Here is an 18772-nt window from a genome sequence, read left to right as displayed (position 1 = left end):
ATCCTTGGTACCACAAAAAATAATTAAAAAAAAAAAAAGAGGTATTCTGATGGGGTAATTGTCTGCTGAACTGTACAAGAACTTTTGCTTTTCAAAATGAGGTCAGGATAGAAACTGCACAGAGCCTGGTTTTTCTGTGTGTGTGTGTGTGTGTGTGTGTGTGTGTGTGTGTGTGTGTGTGTGTGTTTTCAGTACTGGGGATGGAACCCAGGGGCATTCTCTTTCCAGGATACATCACCTGCCCTATTTTGTACTCTTTATTTTTTATTTATTTTTTGCGGGTCTGGGGATGGAACTCCGAGGCATTTGACCTCCGAGCTATACCCCCTGCCCAATTTTTTATTCTTTATTTTGAAACAGGGTCTCACTGAGTTGCGGAGGGCCTCACTAAGTAGCTGAGGCTGTCTGTGAACCACGATCCTCAGGTCTCAGCCTCCCGAATGCTGGGATTACAAGCGTGCGCCACCACACCCGGCTTTGTACTCTTGATTTTGAAACAGGGTCTCACTAAGTTGCAAAGGTCCTAGTAAGTAGTAGCTAAGGCTGGCTGCGAACCGATTACAAATGTGTGCCACCATGCTCCACTTTTCTTTTGGTTTTTGTTTGGGCAGCACCAGGTTTGAGCCCAGGGGCACTGTACCACTGAACTACATCACCAGTCCCTTTTATTTATTATTCTGATATAGAGTCTCACTAATTGCCCATGCTGGTCTCAAACATATGAGCCTTCTGCTTTACCTTCTGGGGTTGCGGGCATGCACCACTAGGACCAGCAGGTGCCTATTTTATTTTTTATTTCATACAGGGGATCAAACCTAGGGGTATTCTAATTCTGAGATACACCCTTCAGCCCATTTTTTTTTTTTTTCAGTTTTGAAACAGGGTCTCACCAAGTTGCTGAGCGTCTCACTAAGTTACTAAGGCAAACCTTGAGCCTGCGCTCCTCCTGTCTCAGCTTCCCAAGAATTGGGATTATTATAGTCATGCAAGTGGCTTGGAACGTCCCACATACACACCTGCTATCCCCCAAAGGCAGAAAAACTGAAGTCCTTCGGTTTTATATTCCCAGGACAGCCAGTCCTTCCCTGCTGCATGCTGGGCTTTTGTGATTTTCGTTTTCTTGTCATTTATGGTCTTTGAGTAAATAAATTCTGCCTTTTCTTCCCATGATCATAAGGTTCTAAGTGATTCTCAAGTCACTAGACAGGTTCTCAATCCACTAGAGCCTATTTATATTCTCTTTAAAGAAAACAAAAAGGGCCCAGTGTCCTGGTATACACCTGTGTTCCCAGCAACTCAGGAGGCTGAGGCTGAGGTAATAGGACTGCAAGTTCAAGGCCAGGCTCGGCATTTAGCAACACCCTGTCTCAAAATCAAAAGCTCAGCTGGGCATGGTGGTGCACGCTTGTCATCCCAATACTTGGAAGGCTGAGACAGGAGGATGGCAGATTCCCAACCAGCCTCAGCAACTGTGAGGCCCTCTGCAACTCAGTGAGACCCTGTTTCAAAATAAAGAATAAAATAGGGCTGGGAGCCGGGCGTGGTGGCGCACGCTTGTAATCCCAGCATTGGGGAGGCTGAGGCCTGGAGGATCACGGTTCGCGGACAGCCTCAGCTACTTAGTGAGTCCCTCTGCAATTCGGTGAGACCGGGTTTCAAAATAAAAAATAAAAAATAGGGCAGGGGGTGTAGCTCAGAGGTCAAATGCCCCTGGGTTCCATTCCCAGACCCGCAAAAAATAAATAAATATATAAAAAAATAAAATAGGGCTGAGAGTGTAGCTTAGAGGTAGAATGCCCCTGGGTTCAATCCCCAGTGCATGTGCGCGCACGCACACACACACACACACACACACACACACACACACAAACACACACACACTCAAAAAGCTCAGTGGCATGGTGCCTCTGGACTCAATTCCGAGTACTGCAAAACAAAAAGGAGGAGGAGGGGGAGGGGTAAGAGGAGAAGGACAAGGAGAACAGGAGGGCAGGGGAGAAACAGGACACCAACAAGGAGGTCATTGGATATGGTGGTTCAGACGCGTAGTTACAGCTGCCTGCTCAGGTAGGAGCATCACTTGAGCCCATGAGTTTAAGACCAGTCTGGGCAACACAGCAAGACAGCATCTCAAAAACAACAACAACAAAAGAGCCAAGCACAGTGTGCACACCTGTAATTCTAGTACTTAGGAGGCTGAGACAGGAGGATCTCAGATTCAAGACCAGTCTCAGTAACTTAGCAAAACCATTTTTTTTTGGGGGGGGGGGTGGGTCTGGGGATGGAACTCAGGGGCACTCGACCTCCAAGCTACACCCTCAGCCCTATTTTTGATTCTCTATTTTGAAACAGGGTCTCACTGAGTTGCAGAGGGCCTCACTAGTAGCTGAGGCTGTCCGTGAACCGCGATCCTCCTGTCTCAGGCTCCTGAATGCTGGGATTACAACCGTGCACCACAATGCCGACTAGCAAAACCATTTAAAAAATAATAAATAACTGAACATGATGGCACACTCATGTAACACCAGTACTTGGGAGGCTGAGACAGGAGGATTGCAGGTTCAGGGCCAGCCTCAGCAACTCAGTGAGACCCTGTGTAAAAATAAAACATAGCCGGGCGTGGTGGTGCATGCTTGTAATCCCCGCGCTTGGGAGGCTGAGACAGGAGGATCGCACAGGTTCGTGTTAAGTTGGGTCCTGCACTCATGTGACTTTGTGTCACATGACCTCTGCAGGGCAAGGGAGGGGCTGAAACCCCCGTGAGAATTGGGCATTCCCGCGAGTAAACCCCCATCTCGCGAGATGCATGCCTTTAAAAGGAGAGCCCGCGTCCTCTAGCTTTGGACAGGCGTGCGGGCCCCACAGTGCCTCGCCCTGATCCCCGGGAGAGCCGTGCCATTAAAACTTTACATGCCACGTGTACCGGACCTCTCTCGTGTTTTTCACACTCCGCCGTACTCACTTATTTTTATTTTACTCGCATTTAATTTTTTATTTTACTTATCATTTGGTGCCGAACCGGGAGAACTCTTGGGTCCCTCCCCATTTTTTCTTTTTTTTTCGTTTTTTTCCTTTTTTCTCTTTTTATTTTTACTCTCTTTTTGAGCCCCGGACTCTCCGACCCACCAGCAGCTCGACTGTGAGGTCCCACACCAGCGCTCCGCTTGCAGGCGTTGTTCCCACCACTGCCGCCGCTGCCGCCCCGTGCCTGCCCGGACCGTAAGCCTTCTTCCCCAGCCCTGCGCTCTCCAGGAGAGCCGGTGGCCTTCTTCCCGCCCCGGGCTCTGCTGAGAGCTCGCGGCCATCTTTCCAGCCACGAGCTCTGCTGAGAGCTCGCGGCCATCTTTTCGGCCCCGAGCTCTGCTGAGAGCCGGTGGCCATCTTTCCAGCCCCGAGCTCTGCTGAGAGCTCGCGGCCATCTTTTCAGCCCCGCGCTCTGCTGAGAGCCCGCAGCCATCTTTTCGGCCCCGCGCTCTGCTGAGAGCCGGTGGCCATCTTTTCCCCCCCATGTGCTCTCTTCTGGAGCACCGGAGGCCATCTTCCACTGCCACCGCGGCCGCAGCCACCACCGCCGGGGCGTGCAGGCTCCGCCGGCCGCCAGGCTGCCAGTTCCACCCGCCCGGAGCCAGGCTCCTTGGGTAATGCTGGCACCTGTTCTGCTTGCCGACCTCCTGCACGGGCCAGGACCTCTGCCTGCCGCTTGGACCTCCTAAAACCGCCGTTCCAGCTCGGCGCTCCAGTCACCGCCAGGACCTCTGGCTGATTTGCCCCGCCCGCCCCGAGCCAGGCTCATTGGGCGGCGCACAGCCGGCTTCGGTGTCCACCACAGTCACCCGCGCCAGGCGTAGCTCTACTCGCTGCTGCTGCTCCGTTTCGCCCACCCAAGCCAGGCTCACTGGCGGTGCTCCTCGGGGCCCAGCCTCAGCGACTGCCGCATGCCTGGAAGCCATTTTGTCTCCACGCCGCAAACTGGGCAAGCCATGCCGCCTGCGTGCCACCGTTTGATCCTGTCTGCGCCAGCCGTCAGTGCCGTCCACACCAGCCACTGGCATCCACGCGCCCCAGCTCCACCGCGCCCCCAGCAGCTTCTCAGCGCTTCTGTTGCAGCCAGCACTGGCTGGCAACACTTCACTCCGGTAAACTGCCTCCTTCCCTTGGTTAGCGGGTTCCGGACTTGGGTCTTCCGGTCCACTGGGACTCCAAAATCCAAGCGCTTGGTGACCCATTGTCCCCTGGTCCACTGGGACCACCCTGCGGATGACCAGGTCATCCTCCGGTTTTGAGAAGGAATGAAGACGTTCTTCCCTATCTCTTAACCTCCGTTTCCGAACGATTGAGCAGGGAAATCGGGGACGCCCATTTCCTGTTCTTCGTTTCCACCCGTGAACCAATTATGGGAAGTCGAACCTTTATACTAGCAGATGCCCTGAGAGCCTGTCTGCCTTGATACAAGTTGGGAAATGGGTTGTGGTGGCCCAGGAATAGTTAGGAACTTTTATAAGCAGTCTGGTATCCCTCCAAATGCTCTCCCCTATCAGCTGCCATTTATTTTCCCGCCAGCTGCCATTTTGTGATGGCGCATAGTCGCTGCCTGGTAATGTCACAGTCGCCATCTTGGCCTGCGCCAGACTGCAATTTTGCTGGGCGGCCTGCATGGGCGCACCCTAGGTGCTGTGGGAAACGCCAGGCCGGGGCTGGGGCGACACCCTCTGCCCATGGGGAGTCTGCGTTGCCATTCTTGCCGGACACCAGCCCCGGGACGCGCTCTTTGTGAGTATAGGTCCGTCACAGCTGACAGAACCTTAACATAGCATCTAAGTTTTAATTCCAGAGAAAAATAGGCGGAAATGGAGCGTACACTCCGACTTTGCCAAAAAGCAGATCCCTGGTAGCTGCCCTTCAGCTGGCGGTGGCGGCTCAGCCCTCTGGAGCGCCACCTAGGTGTGGAGGACTGCAACAACAACTACCTCCAGGAGCCTGCCTGAAGTGGGGCGAAGCCACGCCCACCAATCAGACTGTGCCCGGTGTGCGGCCAGGAGGGCCACTGGAACAGTGCCCTTGGAAAAGGATGAGCCGCAGGTGCCTCAACACAGGGGGAGCACCTTTCCAGACCAGGCCCCGCCGCTGGCCCTACTCAGCCTGGCTCCTGGATCCCTCAACCTCCATCCTCTTTGCCAGCTCAGGGTAGCTCTCCAGGTACTGAGTAAACCAGTCTCCTTTTTGGTCGCCTGCTCAATCTCATGATTTGTTTTTTTCTTTAATAGCCCTTGCCTGTTCAAGCCTCCTCAAGCGCACATCACTAAGCTGTCCAGGGTAACCTCCAATTCGCACTGCAGCTATGCACCCACCTGCACCCCCTTCTGGGGGACTGAACTCCCGACTCCTCCCGGCCTGGGGCCCCTGACGACGCCCCTTGACAGCAGGAAGAAGCTAGAGGGTCCAATCGTCATCCATTATCCCTACCATCAAAAGGCCGGAATGTTAAGTTGGGTCCTGCACTCATGTGACTTTGTGTCACATGACCTCTGCAGGGCAAGGGAGGGGCTGAAACCCCCGCGAGAATTGGGCATTCCCGCGAGTAAACCCCCATCTCGCGAGATGCATGCCTTTAAAAGGAGAGCCTGCGTCCTCTAGCTTCGGACAGGCGCGCGGGCCCCACAGTGCCTCGCCCTGATCCCCGGGAGAGCCGTGCCATTAAAACTTTACATGCCACGTGTACCAGACCTCTCTCGTGTTTTTCACACTCCGCCGTACTCACTTATTTTTATTTTACTCGCATTTAATTTTTTATTTTACTTATCAGTTCGAAGCCAGCCTCAGCTACTTAGTGAGGCTCTCAGCAACTTAGTGAGACCCTGTTTCCAAATAAAATATAAAATAGGTCTGGGAGTATAACCCAGAGGTAGAAAGCCTCTGGGTTCCACCCCCAGCACCACCAAAAATACATAAATAAATAAGTTAATTAATTAATTAAACATAAATGCCAGGCAGATTGGCACACACTTGTAATCCCAGAACTGGGGAGGCGGTTCACAGCCAGCCTCAGCTACTTAGGCCCTTTGCAACTCAGTGGGACCTTGTTTCAAAAATAAAGAATAAAAAATAGGGCTGAGGGTTGCAGCTCAGAGGTAGTATGCCCATAGTATGTTCCATTCCCAGACCCACAAATAAATAAATAATAAATAAAATAATAAATAATAATATTATTAATAATAATAAATAATAAAAATAAATAAATAAAAATTGTGCCAGTACTGGGAATGGCCTAGGAAGATTTGAGAAAGCTCTGATTAATATATTTCAAAAATAATTGTGTCAAAATGGTGGCAGACCTGGAGAGAGGCTTGGCTTTGGTCAGGAAGCAAACAGCTATTGGAACTTAGATTGACTTAGCTACACGTAATTAGCAGGTCAGTAGGAGAGGAGAACTAGGCCTTTCTCTATCTAAAGACAGATCTACGTGATAAGCTAAATAAGATGGTAGGAGGGGTCGACCTTCATGAAAGTAGACACCTCACCACACCTTGCTGGGGGAGGTACCTTACAGGGTAAGGGGAGGTACCTTACAGGGACGTTCACTACATCAGAATTATGTAAACAAGATGGAGGTCATGGGTATAAAAAAGTCCGGTCCTCGTGTAATCCCTTTGGTGTATTCATTTCAAGTCACCCCCCCCATGCCATTTTGGCATGGGGCTGTATTTCTATTTTCTGTATTTCTATCTTTCTAATAAACTTCTTTAAATCTTTAGCAACTGTCCAAGCTATGCATATTTATTCTTAGCTTAGGACGAGAACCCGCGGTTTATTTCTGTTTTTGGCCCACGGTTTATTTCTGTTTTTGGTCGTTTGGGGTTTTGTTATGGGTTGGGGGAAAGTGTGTCCGGGAACAGTTTCCACAAACCATATTCTCCCAATCTGTAACATAATTAGGTGGGGTGTAGCTCAGGAGTGGATTGCCCCCGGGGTTAATAACAAGTACACCACCCCAAAAAGAGAAATGGAAAAAATGAAATAGATTACTACCGCCTCTGAATACTCATCCTTCCCAGAGAGCCCATTTTCTCCAGCAAATAGAATCCAAGCTCAGAGACTGGGCTTTCCACCCCTTGTGAGGTACCCTCTCCTGAGGCAAAGTGCTCAAGATGGCCCTGTCTGTAGCCCCAGGGAAGCCATCATCACTAACAACACAGCGACCTGAAATCCCACACCCTAATGGGTACTCAAGTCAGAGGGAGAGCTGGAGCCCGCCCGAGATCAGAGATCAGAGATCAAAGACCAGAGAACAGAGGTTGGTGTCAAGGTTGCCGGGAGCAGCAGGAGAATGAGGGTAATAATTAAACAAGCAGGCCCAGGTACATGCTTACAGACACTCCTTGACTCCAAGACAACCATGATGTTGGACCCCAGGCACCTAGAAAGAGAAGTCTGTCTGGAAGCCTTTTCCATTGTGCTGTACTGAGTTTCCTCTCCAAAGATCTGACAGATATGTAAAGAGCACAATTGGGGAGCGGGTGTCTACTGGAGGCTGAACCAGGGGCAGTAACTCTCAAGCTACACCCCCAACTCAATTTTTGTTGATGTCACTGTTTTTGGTGGTAGGACTGAACCCGCAGCAGTCTACCAGAGCTACGCTCCAACCCTTTTTATTTTTTAATTTTAAAACAGGGTCTTGCTAACTTGCTAAGGGTCTTGCTAAGTTGCTGAGGCTGGCCTCAAACCTGTGATCGTCCAGTCTCCCAAGTACTGGAATTACAGATATGTGCCACCAGGCTAGGATCAGATTTCTTTTCTTTGTTTTGTTTGCAATACTGGGGATGGAACCCAGGGGCATTCTACCTCCAAGTTACAACCCCCGTCCTATTTTTTATAGCCTTTTAAAATTTTTATTTATTTATTTTTGGTGGGGGTGGAATCCAGGAGCTTTTCTACCTCCAAGCTATACTCCCAGACCTATTGTATACTTTATTTGGAAACAGGGTCTCACTAAGTTGCTGAGAGCCTCACTCAGTAGCTGAGGCTGGCTTCCAACCTGTGCGGTCCTCCTGTCTCAGCTTCTCAAGCACTGGGATTACAAGCGTGCGCCACCACGCCCAGCTGACTTTTTTTTGTTTTTTGAAACAGGTTTTCACTGAGTTGTGAAGGGCCTTGCTAAGTAGCTGAGGCTGTCCAGGAAAGGTCTCTGCCTCCCAAATGCTGGGGTTACAAGCGTGCACCACCATGCCCAGCCAGATCAGATGTTTTAATTTTTTTTTTCTGGTATGGAACTCCGAGCTACACCTTCGGTCCTATTTATTTATTTATTTATTTATTTATTTATTTATTTATTGTGTGGGTCTAGGGATGGGACCCAGGGGCATTTGACCTCTGAGCCACACCCCCTGCCCTATTTTTATTCTTTATTTTGAAACAGGGTCTCACTGAGTTGCAGAGGGCCTCACTAAGTAGCTGAGGCTGTCCGCTAACCACGATCCTCCAGTTTCAGCCTCCCGAATGCTGGGATTATAAGCGTGCGCCACCACGCCTGGCTGTTTTTTTATTCTTTATTTTGAAACAGGGTATCACTGAGTTGCAGAGGGCCTCACTGAGTTGCAGAGGGCCTCACTAAGTAGCTGAGGCTGTCCGCAAACCGTGACCCTCCTATCTTAGCCTCCCAAATGTAGAGACTGGAGCTGAATGTATAGAAGAATACCATTCAGGGAAACCCTGCCTTTGTCCCAACCACTGTAATGAGGCTGGAAAGCCCGCTGGTAGGAAGAGGGACACCTCCCTTAAAACTAGATGAAACTATTAATGCTATCGAGCACTTTCTTTGCGACAGACAACGCTCTATGTATTTGACATAGAGGATTCAGTCCCACAGGTAACAGGAACACACACATCAGAAAACTTTCAGGTGTATGTATCATTTGAACCCAGACTTAGGTGAAAAGGCTCTTAGAAAAGTTTAAGTAGGCCGGGCGTGGTGGCGCACGCTTGTAATCCCCACGCTTGGGAGGCAGAGACAGGAGGATCGCGCAGGTTCGAAGCCAGCCGGGCGTGCTGGCTTAGGAGACCCTGTTTCCAAATATAAAAAAAATGTAAAAAGAGGTCTGGGAGTGTAGCCCGGAGGTAGAAGGGCTTCCAGGAACCCCAGTACCACCAAAAAAAAAAAAAAAAAGTTTAAGTAGCTGTAGCTGGGAGTAGTGGTGGTGAACACTTGTAATCCCAGTATTTGGGAGGCTGAAACAGGAGGATCACAGTTTTATGGCCAGCCTCAGCTACTTAGTGAGACCCTGTTTCAAAATAAAATTAATAAAATAGGGCCCAGAGGTAGAATGCCCCTAGGTTCCATCCCTAGTACTAAAAAGAAAAGAAAAGAAAAGAAAAGAAAAGAAAAGTTTTCAGTATACACCAAAATATAAACCATTCTGTTTCCCCTACTTGGACAATAGCGTTTACAAGCAATGCTGTTAAGGGTGTTTACAAGTCAGTTCAATTCCTAACTCTGTGTCTACAATTACTAAATTCTAGGACTGTGAAAACAAAATAAAATCTTATGCAAAGGGCATTTCACAGCCGGTCGCGGTGGCGCACGCTCATAATCCCAGCATTCGGGAGGCTGAAACAGGAGGATCGAACAGCAGACAGCCTCAGCTACTTAGTGAGGCCCTCTGCAACTCAGTGAGACCCGGTTTCAAAATAGAGAAAAAAAAAAATAGGGCAGCCGGTGTAGCTCGGAGGTCAAATGCCCCTGGGTTCCACCTCCAGACACGCAAAAAAAAAAAAAAAAAGCATTTCACGAGCCGGGCATGGTAGCACGCGCGGCTCAGGGGGCTGAGACAGGGGGATCGCAGGTTCGCAGACAGCCTGGGCTACTTAGTGAGGCCCTTTGCAACTCAGTGAGACCCTGTTTCAAAATAAAGGAAAAAAAAAAATAGGGCTGTGGGTGTAGCTCAGAGGTAGAATGCCCCTGGGTTCCATCCCCAGTAACACACACACGGAAAAAGCATTCCACGAGGCTGAGACAGGATCACAGGCTCGAAGCCAATCTCAGCTACTTAGGCCCTCTGCAACTTAGTGAGACCTTGTTTCAAAATAAAAAATAGGAACGGGCTTGTAGCTCAGAGGTAGAATGTCCCTGGGTTCAATCCTCAACATCACACACACACACACACACACACACACACACACACACACACCACAAAGCATTCCACTAAAGAACACAGTTTCCACGAGGACAGATGCTGTCCACCGCTGAGTCTTCAGAGTCTGGAACCTGGCCTGGCACGTACGCGCTAACTCTTCTTTGGGTCCTCCGCGCCTAAAAGAGGCAGCAGGCGGTACTTCCGGTCCCAGGTACCTTAACAAAACCAAGTGGAACCCAAAACGCCTGCCCCTCCTGCTGTCAGCTCACCTCGGGGCTCAGGGTCCCATATGCCTCTTGCAGACCACAAGGGGACTTGAAGTACTCGCTGCAGGTGACCCCCCGCCAGCGGGGCTCCCCCATCTCGGACCCTGACACGGGGATGCGCAGCCCATAACGCCCCAGCCCCCCGAAGGCAAAAGGGATAAGAGCGGAGGAGTCCCTGGGCCATTCCACGCCACGTGGATTTCGCAGGTGCAATCCAGCCGGCACTGCGCCGCAACCCGGCCCGGGCAGAGTCAGGACAACTCCAGCTCCCTCCCCGGGAAGTGGAGACCGCAGGTAGATGTGGCGGGTGGCCCCTTACCTGAGCCGGGAGGGATGCGCCAGACAACTGCCACCAGATGCAGCCCGCCTTGGAAGCCTGGCCCGGCGCACCGCTTGCCAGGATCGGGAACCGCCCCCTCTCCCGGCCCACCTCCCTCCTTCCCGACCAATCACAGGCCGGGGGGGGTTCCCGCCAGCCACGTGGGCGAGTTTGCACCATTCCCGGGTCGCTGCGAGCCAGCCCCGGCCTCCCGCCGCTCCCGGCCGCCGCCCGCGCGGTGGGCGGGCACTTGGGCGCGCTTGCGCACTGGAGGAAAGCCGGGCTGGACCCCGCCCCACACCGCGGCTCTGCAGCTCCGCTGTGCGTGCGGCGAACGTTGGGGGCGGTGCCGCAGCAGTTGCCCCTGGTAACGGGGAGGCAGGAGGAGGAGGCGGAGGAGGAGGAGGAGGAGGAGGAGGAGGAGGAGGAGGAGGAGGGACTCGGCGGGAGGATGGTGAGTGTGGGGGCCCCGGCCCCTCCGGAGCCGGCCGATCACCCCCCTCCCAGGCCCAGGGCGGGGCACGGCGCTTCGAGCGAAGGGGGGAGTAGGATGGCGCTCAGCCTGTGATCTGGATTCTGGATTGTTTTCGGGGGGCGGCGGGAAGCCCCAAGGATGGGCCCTGGAGGGAGACCTGGGCCTGGGGAGGAGGGCGGGGCTTGGGATGGGTCCGAGGCCAGGGGAAGGGGCTTGCAGAGCGCGCGGTTGGCCCGGTACGTGGAGCCCGGGCTCCATCATTACTCTGGGGACTGGGATGAGGGTGGATCCGAGGAGCCGGGGAGAGCGTTCTCCGCTCGCAGGCTTAGATCTTCCAGGGGATTCGGGCTTCCTGCGCCTCAGGACACTGGGGTCCTAAGGCCCGGCCAGAAGTGGGCAGAAGGGCCGGCGCTGCTGTCCTTGAGGTCACCCTGGCAGTACCCAGGGAGACAGTAGCTTAGCTCTCCTCTTCCTCGCGATGCGCGGGCCCTGGGTGAGGCCAGGAGGGAGCAAGTCCCAGGACACGAAGAGGCGCGGCTTGGAAAGGATGCCTGGCTGATTTACGCCACCTCCGTGTCTGCAAGTCGCGCGCGCGTCTGCTCTCAGAGAGCAAGTTCTGGTTGGTAGTGCTGACCGATTTTTTTGTCCCCTACTTAATCCATGTTGATAGAGGCGAATTAGCCACCTGGGCCTTAGAATTTCCTTCGAAACCTATTGCAACCCCCTTTAGCTTGTGATGAGCTAAAGTCTTCATCCCGGCTCGGGTTCTCCAAACTAAAATGGATGGGAAACGAAAACCGGACATCAATAGAAGACAACTCTTTTCTGTCGGTCGTAGTCAAAGCTTTTCCAAATGACAGATGATGATGTGTGACAGATTTGACCCTTGACACTCAGTTCCTTGTTGAATTTTGTGCAGTTAGATGGAAAGTGTAAAAATGAAATCGCGCAATTTTAAAGCTAGCCGAAGAAAAATTGATCTTAAAACATTTAGAACAGGTAAGCCAACTGCAAAGAACGAGGTATCGTGATTTCTCCACCCTACCCTCTAGTCTCTTCTGACTTAAATATGTTATACCACAAGCTGGGTGTGGTGATGCATACCTGTGGTCTCAGTAGTTGGGAGGCTGAGTCAGGAGGATCGAAGATTCAAGGGCAGCCTCAGCAACTTAGTAAGACCCTGTTTTAAACCTCTCCCCCCCCCCCAGAAAAGGGCTGGGGATATGATGTAGCTCCTAGGAAGAATTCCCCTAAATTACATCCTCATACCACCCCCCCCAAAAAAAAGTTGAACCAGTTCTATTGCTTTAAGAAGAAAAATATGGTAGGTGTGGTGACTTAATCTCTTTTGGGAAGCTGAGACAAGAGGATCACAGGTTCAAAGCAAGCCTCAGCAACTTAGCAAGGAGCTCAGAATTTAGAGAGACCCTATTTCAAAAATAAAAATAAAGGCTGGACATGGTGGCACAGGCTTATAATCCCTGTACTTGGGAGGCTGAGACAGAAGGAGTGAATGTTCCTGGCCAGCCTCAGCTACTTAGTGAGGCCTCTACAATTTAGCCAGATCCTGTTTCAAAATAAAGAATAAAAAAAACCTGGCCGGAGGTGTAGCTCAGAGGTAGAATGCCCCTGGGTTCAATCCCAAGTACCACAAGAAAAAAAAAGAAGAAGAAGAGGAGAGAAGAAGAAGAAAAAGATAAATGTCTAGGAGGGAAAAATACATATACCTTTGGTTAGATTATCCAATGAGTAAATTTTGATAGGAAAAAAAATTCAATTTTTTTTAACTTTGTTAGATTGTTAATGTAGAACTATTTGACTTGAGGTTGCCAATCACATTTCACACTTGCTACATTTGCAGTTTTTTAAACCTCAGGCTAAACAGATTTTTACAAGTGTTTTATTAATCTTTTTTTACATGAGCTGTCCATTTTAAGGCTACGTTTATCCCAACAAATGAGTACAAACATAAATATTTACACAGAAAATAACCAGAATTGAAATGGAAGACACATGCCAAACCATCAGAGAATGAGGTTTATCATTAGAGACGAGAAACATGAGAGCTGGCTAACTTTTCCCAGTTTTGTTTATCAATTAAGTGGACTGTATAATTTCCTGATTGTTTAATTTATAATTACGGACCACAATATATTAACCCACTGCTCATGTTTCCAGGTGCAAACTTAGTGCAGTGTGACAGTGGCTATGTAGTACTATCGTGTACCACCGCTGCATTTGATGGGCAAAACAGATTCTGCTTTTTTTATTCCTTAAAATGAACAATAGAAAATTAGGACAAAGTATTCTGGATTCTTTAATCTTGCTTCCCAAATACATTTTTTTTTTCCTATCTCCAAAAGTATGAGCTATTCTTAGAACTGGAAGTAGAACACTGAATTTAACCGGTCAGTAGTGTGATTAAGTGTGTCACGTCTGGCATCCCGTGAGTCCCCACTGTTAACTGTAGAAGTTGAGACTGAGTGCTAGGCTTTTGTTTCTTTTAAAAGTCTCCAGCTATGAGCCAGGCGTGGTGGTGCACGCCTGTAATCCCAGTACTTGGAGTCTGAAACAAGAGGATCACAGGTTCATGGCCAGCCTCAGCAACTTAATGAATCTCTGTTTCAAAATAGAAAATAAAATAGGGCTCAGGGTATAGCTCAGAGGAAGAATGCTCCTGGGTCCAACCACTAGCACCATAAAAACCAAAATAACAAAAAAACTTCAGCCGGGTGTGGTGGCGCACACTTGTAATCCCCGTGCTTGGGAGGCGGAGACAGGAGGATGGGGCAGGTTCCAAGCCAGCCGCGCTGGCTTAAGAGACGTGTTTCCAAATAAAAGTATAAAAATGGGTCTGGGAGTGTAGCCCGGAGGTAGAAGGGCTTCCAGGAACCCCAGTACCACCAAAAAAAAAAAAAAAAAAAAAACCCACAAAAACCTTCAGCTATGACTAACAGATTTTTTTTATGGGTTTCTCTGCCCATTGGGTCAGCGGTTTTACCCCTGCCTTTTGACACCAAGTTCTTGATGTACTACTAAGATGACAGGAACTTTGGCACATAACTAATTACTGTTATTTAATATGTAACTCAGTTCAGTAATTATTTCTGGAGTACTTTCTACACTTAGGGAACTTGTGGTAGTTTATGAAGCATGTTCAACATTTGATGGTTATTCCCAATAGGGTTTGTTATCTGGTCAGAAAGTGATTAATGAAACATACAAATTTAAAACCTACTTAGCAGCAGGCGTGGTGGCGCACACTTGTAATCCCAGTACTTGGGAGGCTGAGACAGGAGATCGCAAGTTCACAGCCAGCCTCAGCTACTTAGTGAGGCTTCTTCAACTTGGTGGAACCCTGTTTCAAAATAAAGAATTTAAAAAAAAACAATAGGGCTGGGGATGTAGCATGGCAGTAGAATGCCCCTGGGTTCAACCCCCAGTTCTGAGGGGGAAAAAAACCCTACTTAGCCAGGCTTGGTGGCACACACTTCTTATCGTAGTACTTAGGAGGTTCAGCTACTTTGTGAGGCCCTCAGCAACTTGGTGAGACCCTATTTCAAAATAACAAATGGGAAAAAAAATAGGACTGGAGGTATAACTCAGAGGTAGAATGCTCCTGGGTTCAATCCCCAGTACAGCTAAAAATAAAAATAAAAAAACAACTTCAAGCCAGGTTTGCTGGTACATGCTCATAATCTCAGTACTTGGGAGGCTGAGACAGGAGCATCCCAGGTTCAAAGCCAGCCTCAGCAATTTAGTGAGGCTCTCAGTAACTTAGCAAGACCCTGTTTCCTAATAAGGAATAAAATAGGTCTGGGAGTATAGCTCAGAGGTAGAAAGCCCCTGACCTCCATCCTTAGTACCACAAAACAAAACAAAAACAAAAAAAAACCCTGCTTAAGCCTGGCGCCAGGGCACATGCCTATGAACCTAGTACTCGAGGTTGAGACAGGATTACAGGTTCCAGGCCAGCCTCAGCAACTTAGCAAGACCCTGTTTCAAAAGAAATAATAAAAAGGGCTGGGGATGTAGATCAGAGGTAGAATGCCCCTGGGTTCAATCCCTAATATCATCAAAAACAAAAGGGGGGCCTAAGAAGAGGTTGAAGCAGCCGGGCGTGGTGGCGCACGCTTGTAATCCCCGCGCTTGGGAGGCGGAGACAGGAGGATCGCGCAGGTTCGAAGCCAGACGTGCGCGCGCTGGCTTAGGAGACCCTGTTTCCAAATTAAAAAGTACAAAAAGAGGTCTGGGAGTGTAGCCCGGAGGTAGAAGGCCTTCCAGGAACCCCAGTACCACCAAAAATAAAAAATAAATAAAGAAGTTGAAGTCAGTTCCATTGGAGCTGCTCTGTGCTAGGATGTTTGATGGCTGGCTTGGTAGTTTAACTTTTAACTTCTAGCCGCGCCCAGGCATCCCCGCGCAGCCCACATCCCCTCGCCCTCCGCCGCGCCAGCCTCTCTGAGCGACCTGCTTTGTTTCATGTAGGTCAGTGCACCCCACCTCTGCCAGGAGCCAAGTTTAAGCTGATTTTGAGGCCAATGAAATGTTTGTAGTTGATAGCACATCTACACAGGATCTGCCTGTACACGTTTGTTTTAAATGTTTTGAGGAGGAGTCAGACCACTTCTGTCCGCCAGGGTGCAGGTAACTTGTATACGCATACGTTGGTAACACATACGTGTATACAAGTTGGTAACACATACGTGTATACAAGTTGGTAACATATGTGTATACAAGTTGGTAACACTATGTCGGTGGTTGTTACATATTACCCTTACTTAACATCGAGGAAGTGTCCGTTCTACATAAAGATCTTGGCTGGTTTGCTCATTGTTGTGCTTTGGGCACAATGATAATTCAATGAATGGATATTTGGGCCAAAAATATTCTTTAAAAATTTCACCAGCTGGGCGTGGTGGCGCACGCGTGTAATCCCAGCCTTTGGGAGGCTGAGACCGGAGGATCGCGGTTCGCGGACAGCCTCAGCTACTTAGTGAGGCCCTCTGCAGCTCAGTGAGACCCTGTTTCAAAATAAAGAATAAAAAATAGGGCTGGGGTGTAGCTTGGAGGTAGAATGCCCCTGAGTTCCATCCCCAGTACCAAAAAAAATAAATAAATAAAAATTAATTTCACTGTATGTGGTGGCACACACCTGTAATCCCAGTACTTGGAAGATTGAGACCGGAGGGCCACAGTTTGAGGACAGCTTCAGCAAGTAGTGAGACCCTGTTTTTTTTTGTTTTTGTTTTTGTTTTTGTGGTACTGGGGATTGAACCCGGGGACATTCTACTGCCAAGCTTCACCCCAGCCCTGTTTTTCTTTTTCCTTTTTCTTTTTTTGTGGTACTGGGGATGGACCCCAGGGGCATTCTACCTCCAAGCTACACCCTCAGCACTATTTTTTTTTTTTTTTTTTTTTTTTTTTTTGCGGGTCTCGGGGTGGAACCCAGGGGCATTTGACCTTCGAGCTACACCCCCTGCCCTATTTTTTATTCTTTATTTTGAAACCAGGTCTCACTGAGTTGCAAAGGGCCTCACTAAGTAGCTGAGGCTGTCCGCGAACTGCGATCCTCCGGTCTCAGCCTCCCGAATGCTGGGATTACAAGCGTGCGCCACCACGCCCGGGTTCTCAGCACTATTTTTTATTCTTTATTTGGAAACAGGGTCTCACTGAGTTGCAGAGGGCCTCACTAAGTAGTAACTGAGGCTGTTCTCGAACTGCAATCTTCTCAGCCTCCCAAATGCTGAGATTACAAAAGTGTGCCACCACGCCCAGCTTTTATTTATATTTTTATTTATTTATTTTATTTATTTTTTATTTATGCTTTATTTTGAAACAGGGTCTTGTTAAGTTGCCGAGGGTCTCACCAAGTAGCTGATGCTGGCCTCAAACCTGAGATCCTCCTGTCTCCGCCTCTGGAGCACTGGGATTGCAAGTGTGCTCCACCATGTCTGGCTGACCCTATTTCAAAATAAAAATAAATGAGGGCTGGGGGTGTAGCTCAGAGGTACCCAAAAAGATTTAATTTCATTGTATTTATAATGTAAAACTCAGCACCAACTATTTAACTTTTTAACTTTTAATTCTTGTCTCATTATTTGACATTTAAAACAAAGTATGGCATATGCAGATGGAACCGTAGAATAGACGCACTCTGCTCTCTCATCCAGCCTCCTAAAGCAGCTTACGGTGGACCTTTCAGGCAAAACCCTGATAGCTATAAATACCCTCTTCCCTGTTTAGCAAACCCGGGTAATCCTGTGATCCCCGTCCTCCGTCCTCCGTGGGTGGGTGTGCTAACCTGTGGCTCCGTCGGATTGCTCCGGCCTCCCCAGGCATGCGGCAGGGCCAAGTGTGGTTGGTTGTTTTTTTCTTCATGGGACTGCAGATTGAAGCCAAGAGCATTGTACCCTGAGCTACACCTCCAGCCCAAGTTTTATTTTTAAACAATATCTCACTAGATTGTTTTTTGTTGTTGTTGTTTTTTTGTTTGGGGGTTTTTGTTTTGTTTTGTTTTGTTTTTGCAGCACTGGGGATGGAACCCAGGAGCATTCTACCTCTGAGCTACACCCCCAGCCCTATTTTTTATTCTTTACTTTGAAACAGGGTCTCATTGAGTTGCAGAGGGCCTCACTAAGTAGCTGAGACTGGCATCAAACCTGTGCAGTCCTCCTGTCTCAGCCTCCCAAATGCTGGGGTTACAAGCTTGTGCCACCACGCCCGGCTTTTATTTTTTATTTTGAAACAGGGTCTCCCTAAATTGTAGAGGGCCTAAGTAGCTGAGGCTGCCCCAAACCATGATCCTCCTGTTTCAGCCTCCCAAGTACTGAGATTACAAGAGTGTGCCACCATGCTTGGCTAAGCTTTGCTTTTTGTTAATGTTTATTTGTTTGAAATTTATTCAGCCTCTCCTAAATCACTTGGCATAAAATTTATCTTTTTATCTTAGGCTAAACTCTCCATTTTACTGCTGGAAATTTTTGAGGCATAGAGAGGTTAGTGTGGTCCTCAGCAAGTCACCACAGGGGAACTGCTAGAAGTAAGTGGTAAACAAAATCTCTGAAGCAGGACAGGAGTTTTAATAACTATGCATATTTGTATATAATTTTCCCAAAACCTCACTGTTGAGAATTATTTTACAAAAGTATTACTTGGTCTTAGTAAACCAACTGGTTTGAGTCATTGCCTGGTCCAATTCAAATAACAAATACAACCATTTTGTGTGTGTGTGTGTGTGTGTGTGTGTGTGTGTGTGTGAGAGAGAGAGAGAGAGAGAGAGAGAGAGAGAGAGTGACTGGGGATTGAACCAGGGACACTCTACCTCTGAGCTACAACTCTATTTTTAAATTTTTATTCTAAAACTGTCTCACTAAGTTGCCAAGGGCCTTCTTGCTAAGTTGCTGAGGCTGACTGTGAACCTGTGATCCTCCTGACTCAGCCTCTCGAGTACTAGGGTGTCAAGCATGTGTCACTATGTCAGGACATTTTATTTGGGGGGGGGAGGGTACTGAGGATTGAATCTAGGGGCATTCTACTGCCAAGCTACCCCCAACCCATTTATTTATTTATTTAGTCACTTATT

General features: G+C 48.9%; 1 protein-coding gene across 1 annotated transcript in view; it reads left to right on the top strand.

Moving 5' to 3' along the window:
- Positions 1-10749: 10749 nt before the first annotated feature.
- The window catches only part of ARL3 (ARF like GTPase 3), a gene marked incomplete at both ends in the record, with an annotated part of 41146 nt that continues 33123 nt past the window's right edge, over positions 10750-18772 (top strand). Inside the window, one exon of the mRNA XM_080694854.1 lies at positions 10750-11079. Within this exon, the coding sequence (XP_080550980.1) occupies positions 10750-11079 (330 nt within the window). The remainder of the gene's footprint in view (positions 11080-18772) is intronic.

The sequence above is a fragment of the Muscardinus avellanarius genome, assembly GCF_963383645.1.
Source record: "Muscardinus avellanarius genome assembly, chromosome: 4".
Taxonomy (NCBI): domain Eukaryota; kingdom Metazoa; phylum Chordata; class Mammalia; order Rodentia; family Gliridae; genus Muscardinus; species Muscardinus avellanarius.
Note: the sequence above shows the minus strand (reverse complement) of the source record. Positions and strands in the feature narration are given on the sequence as shown.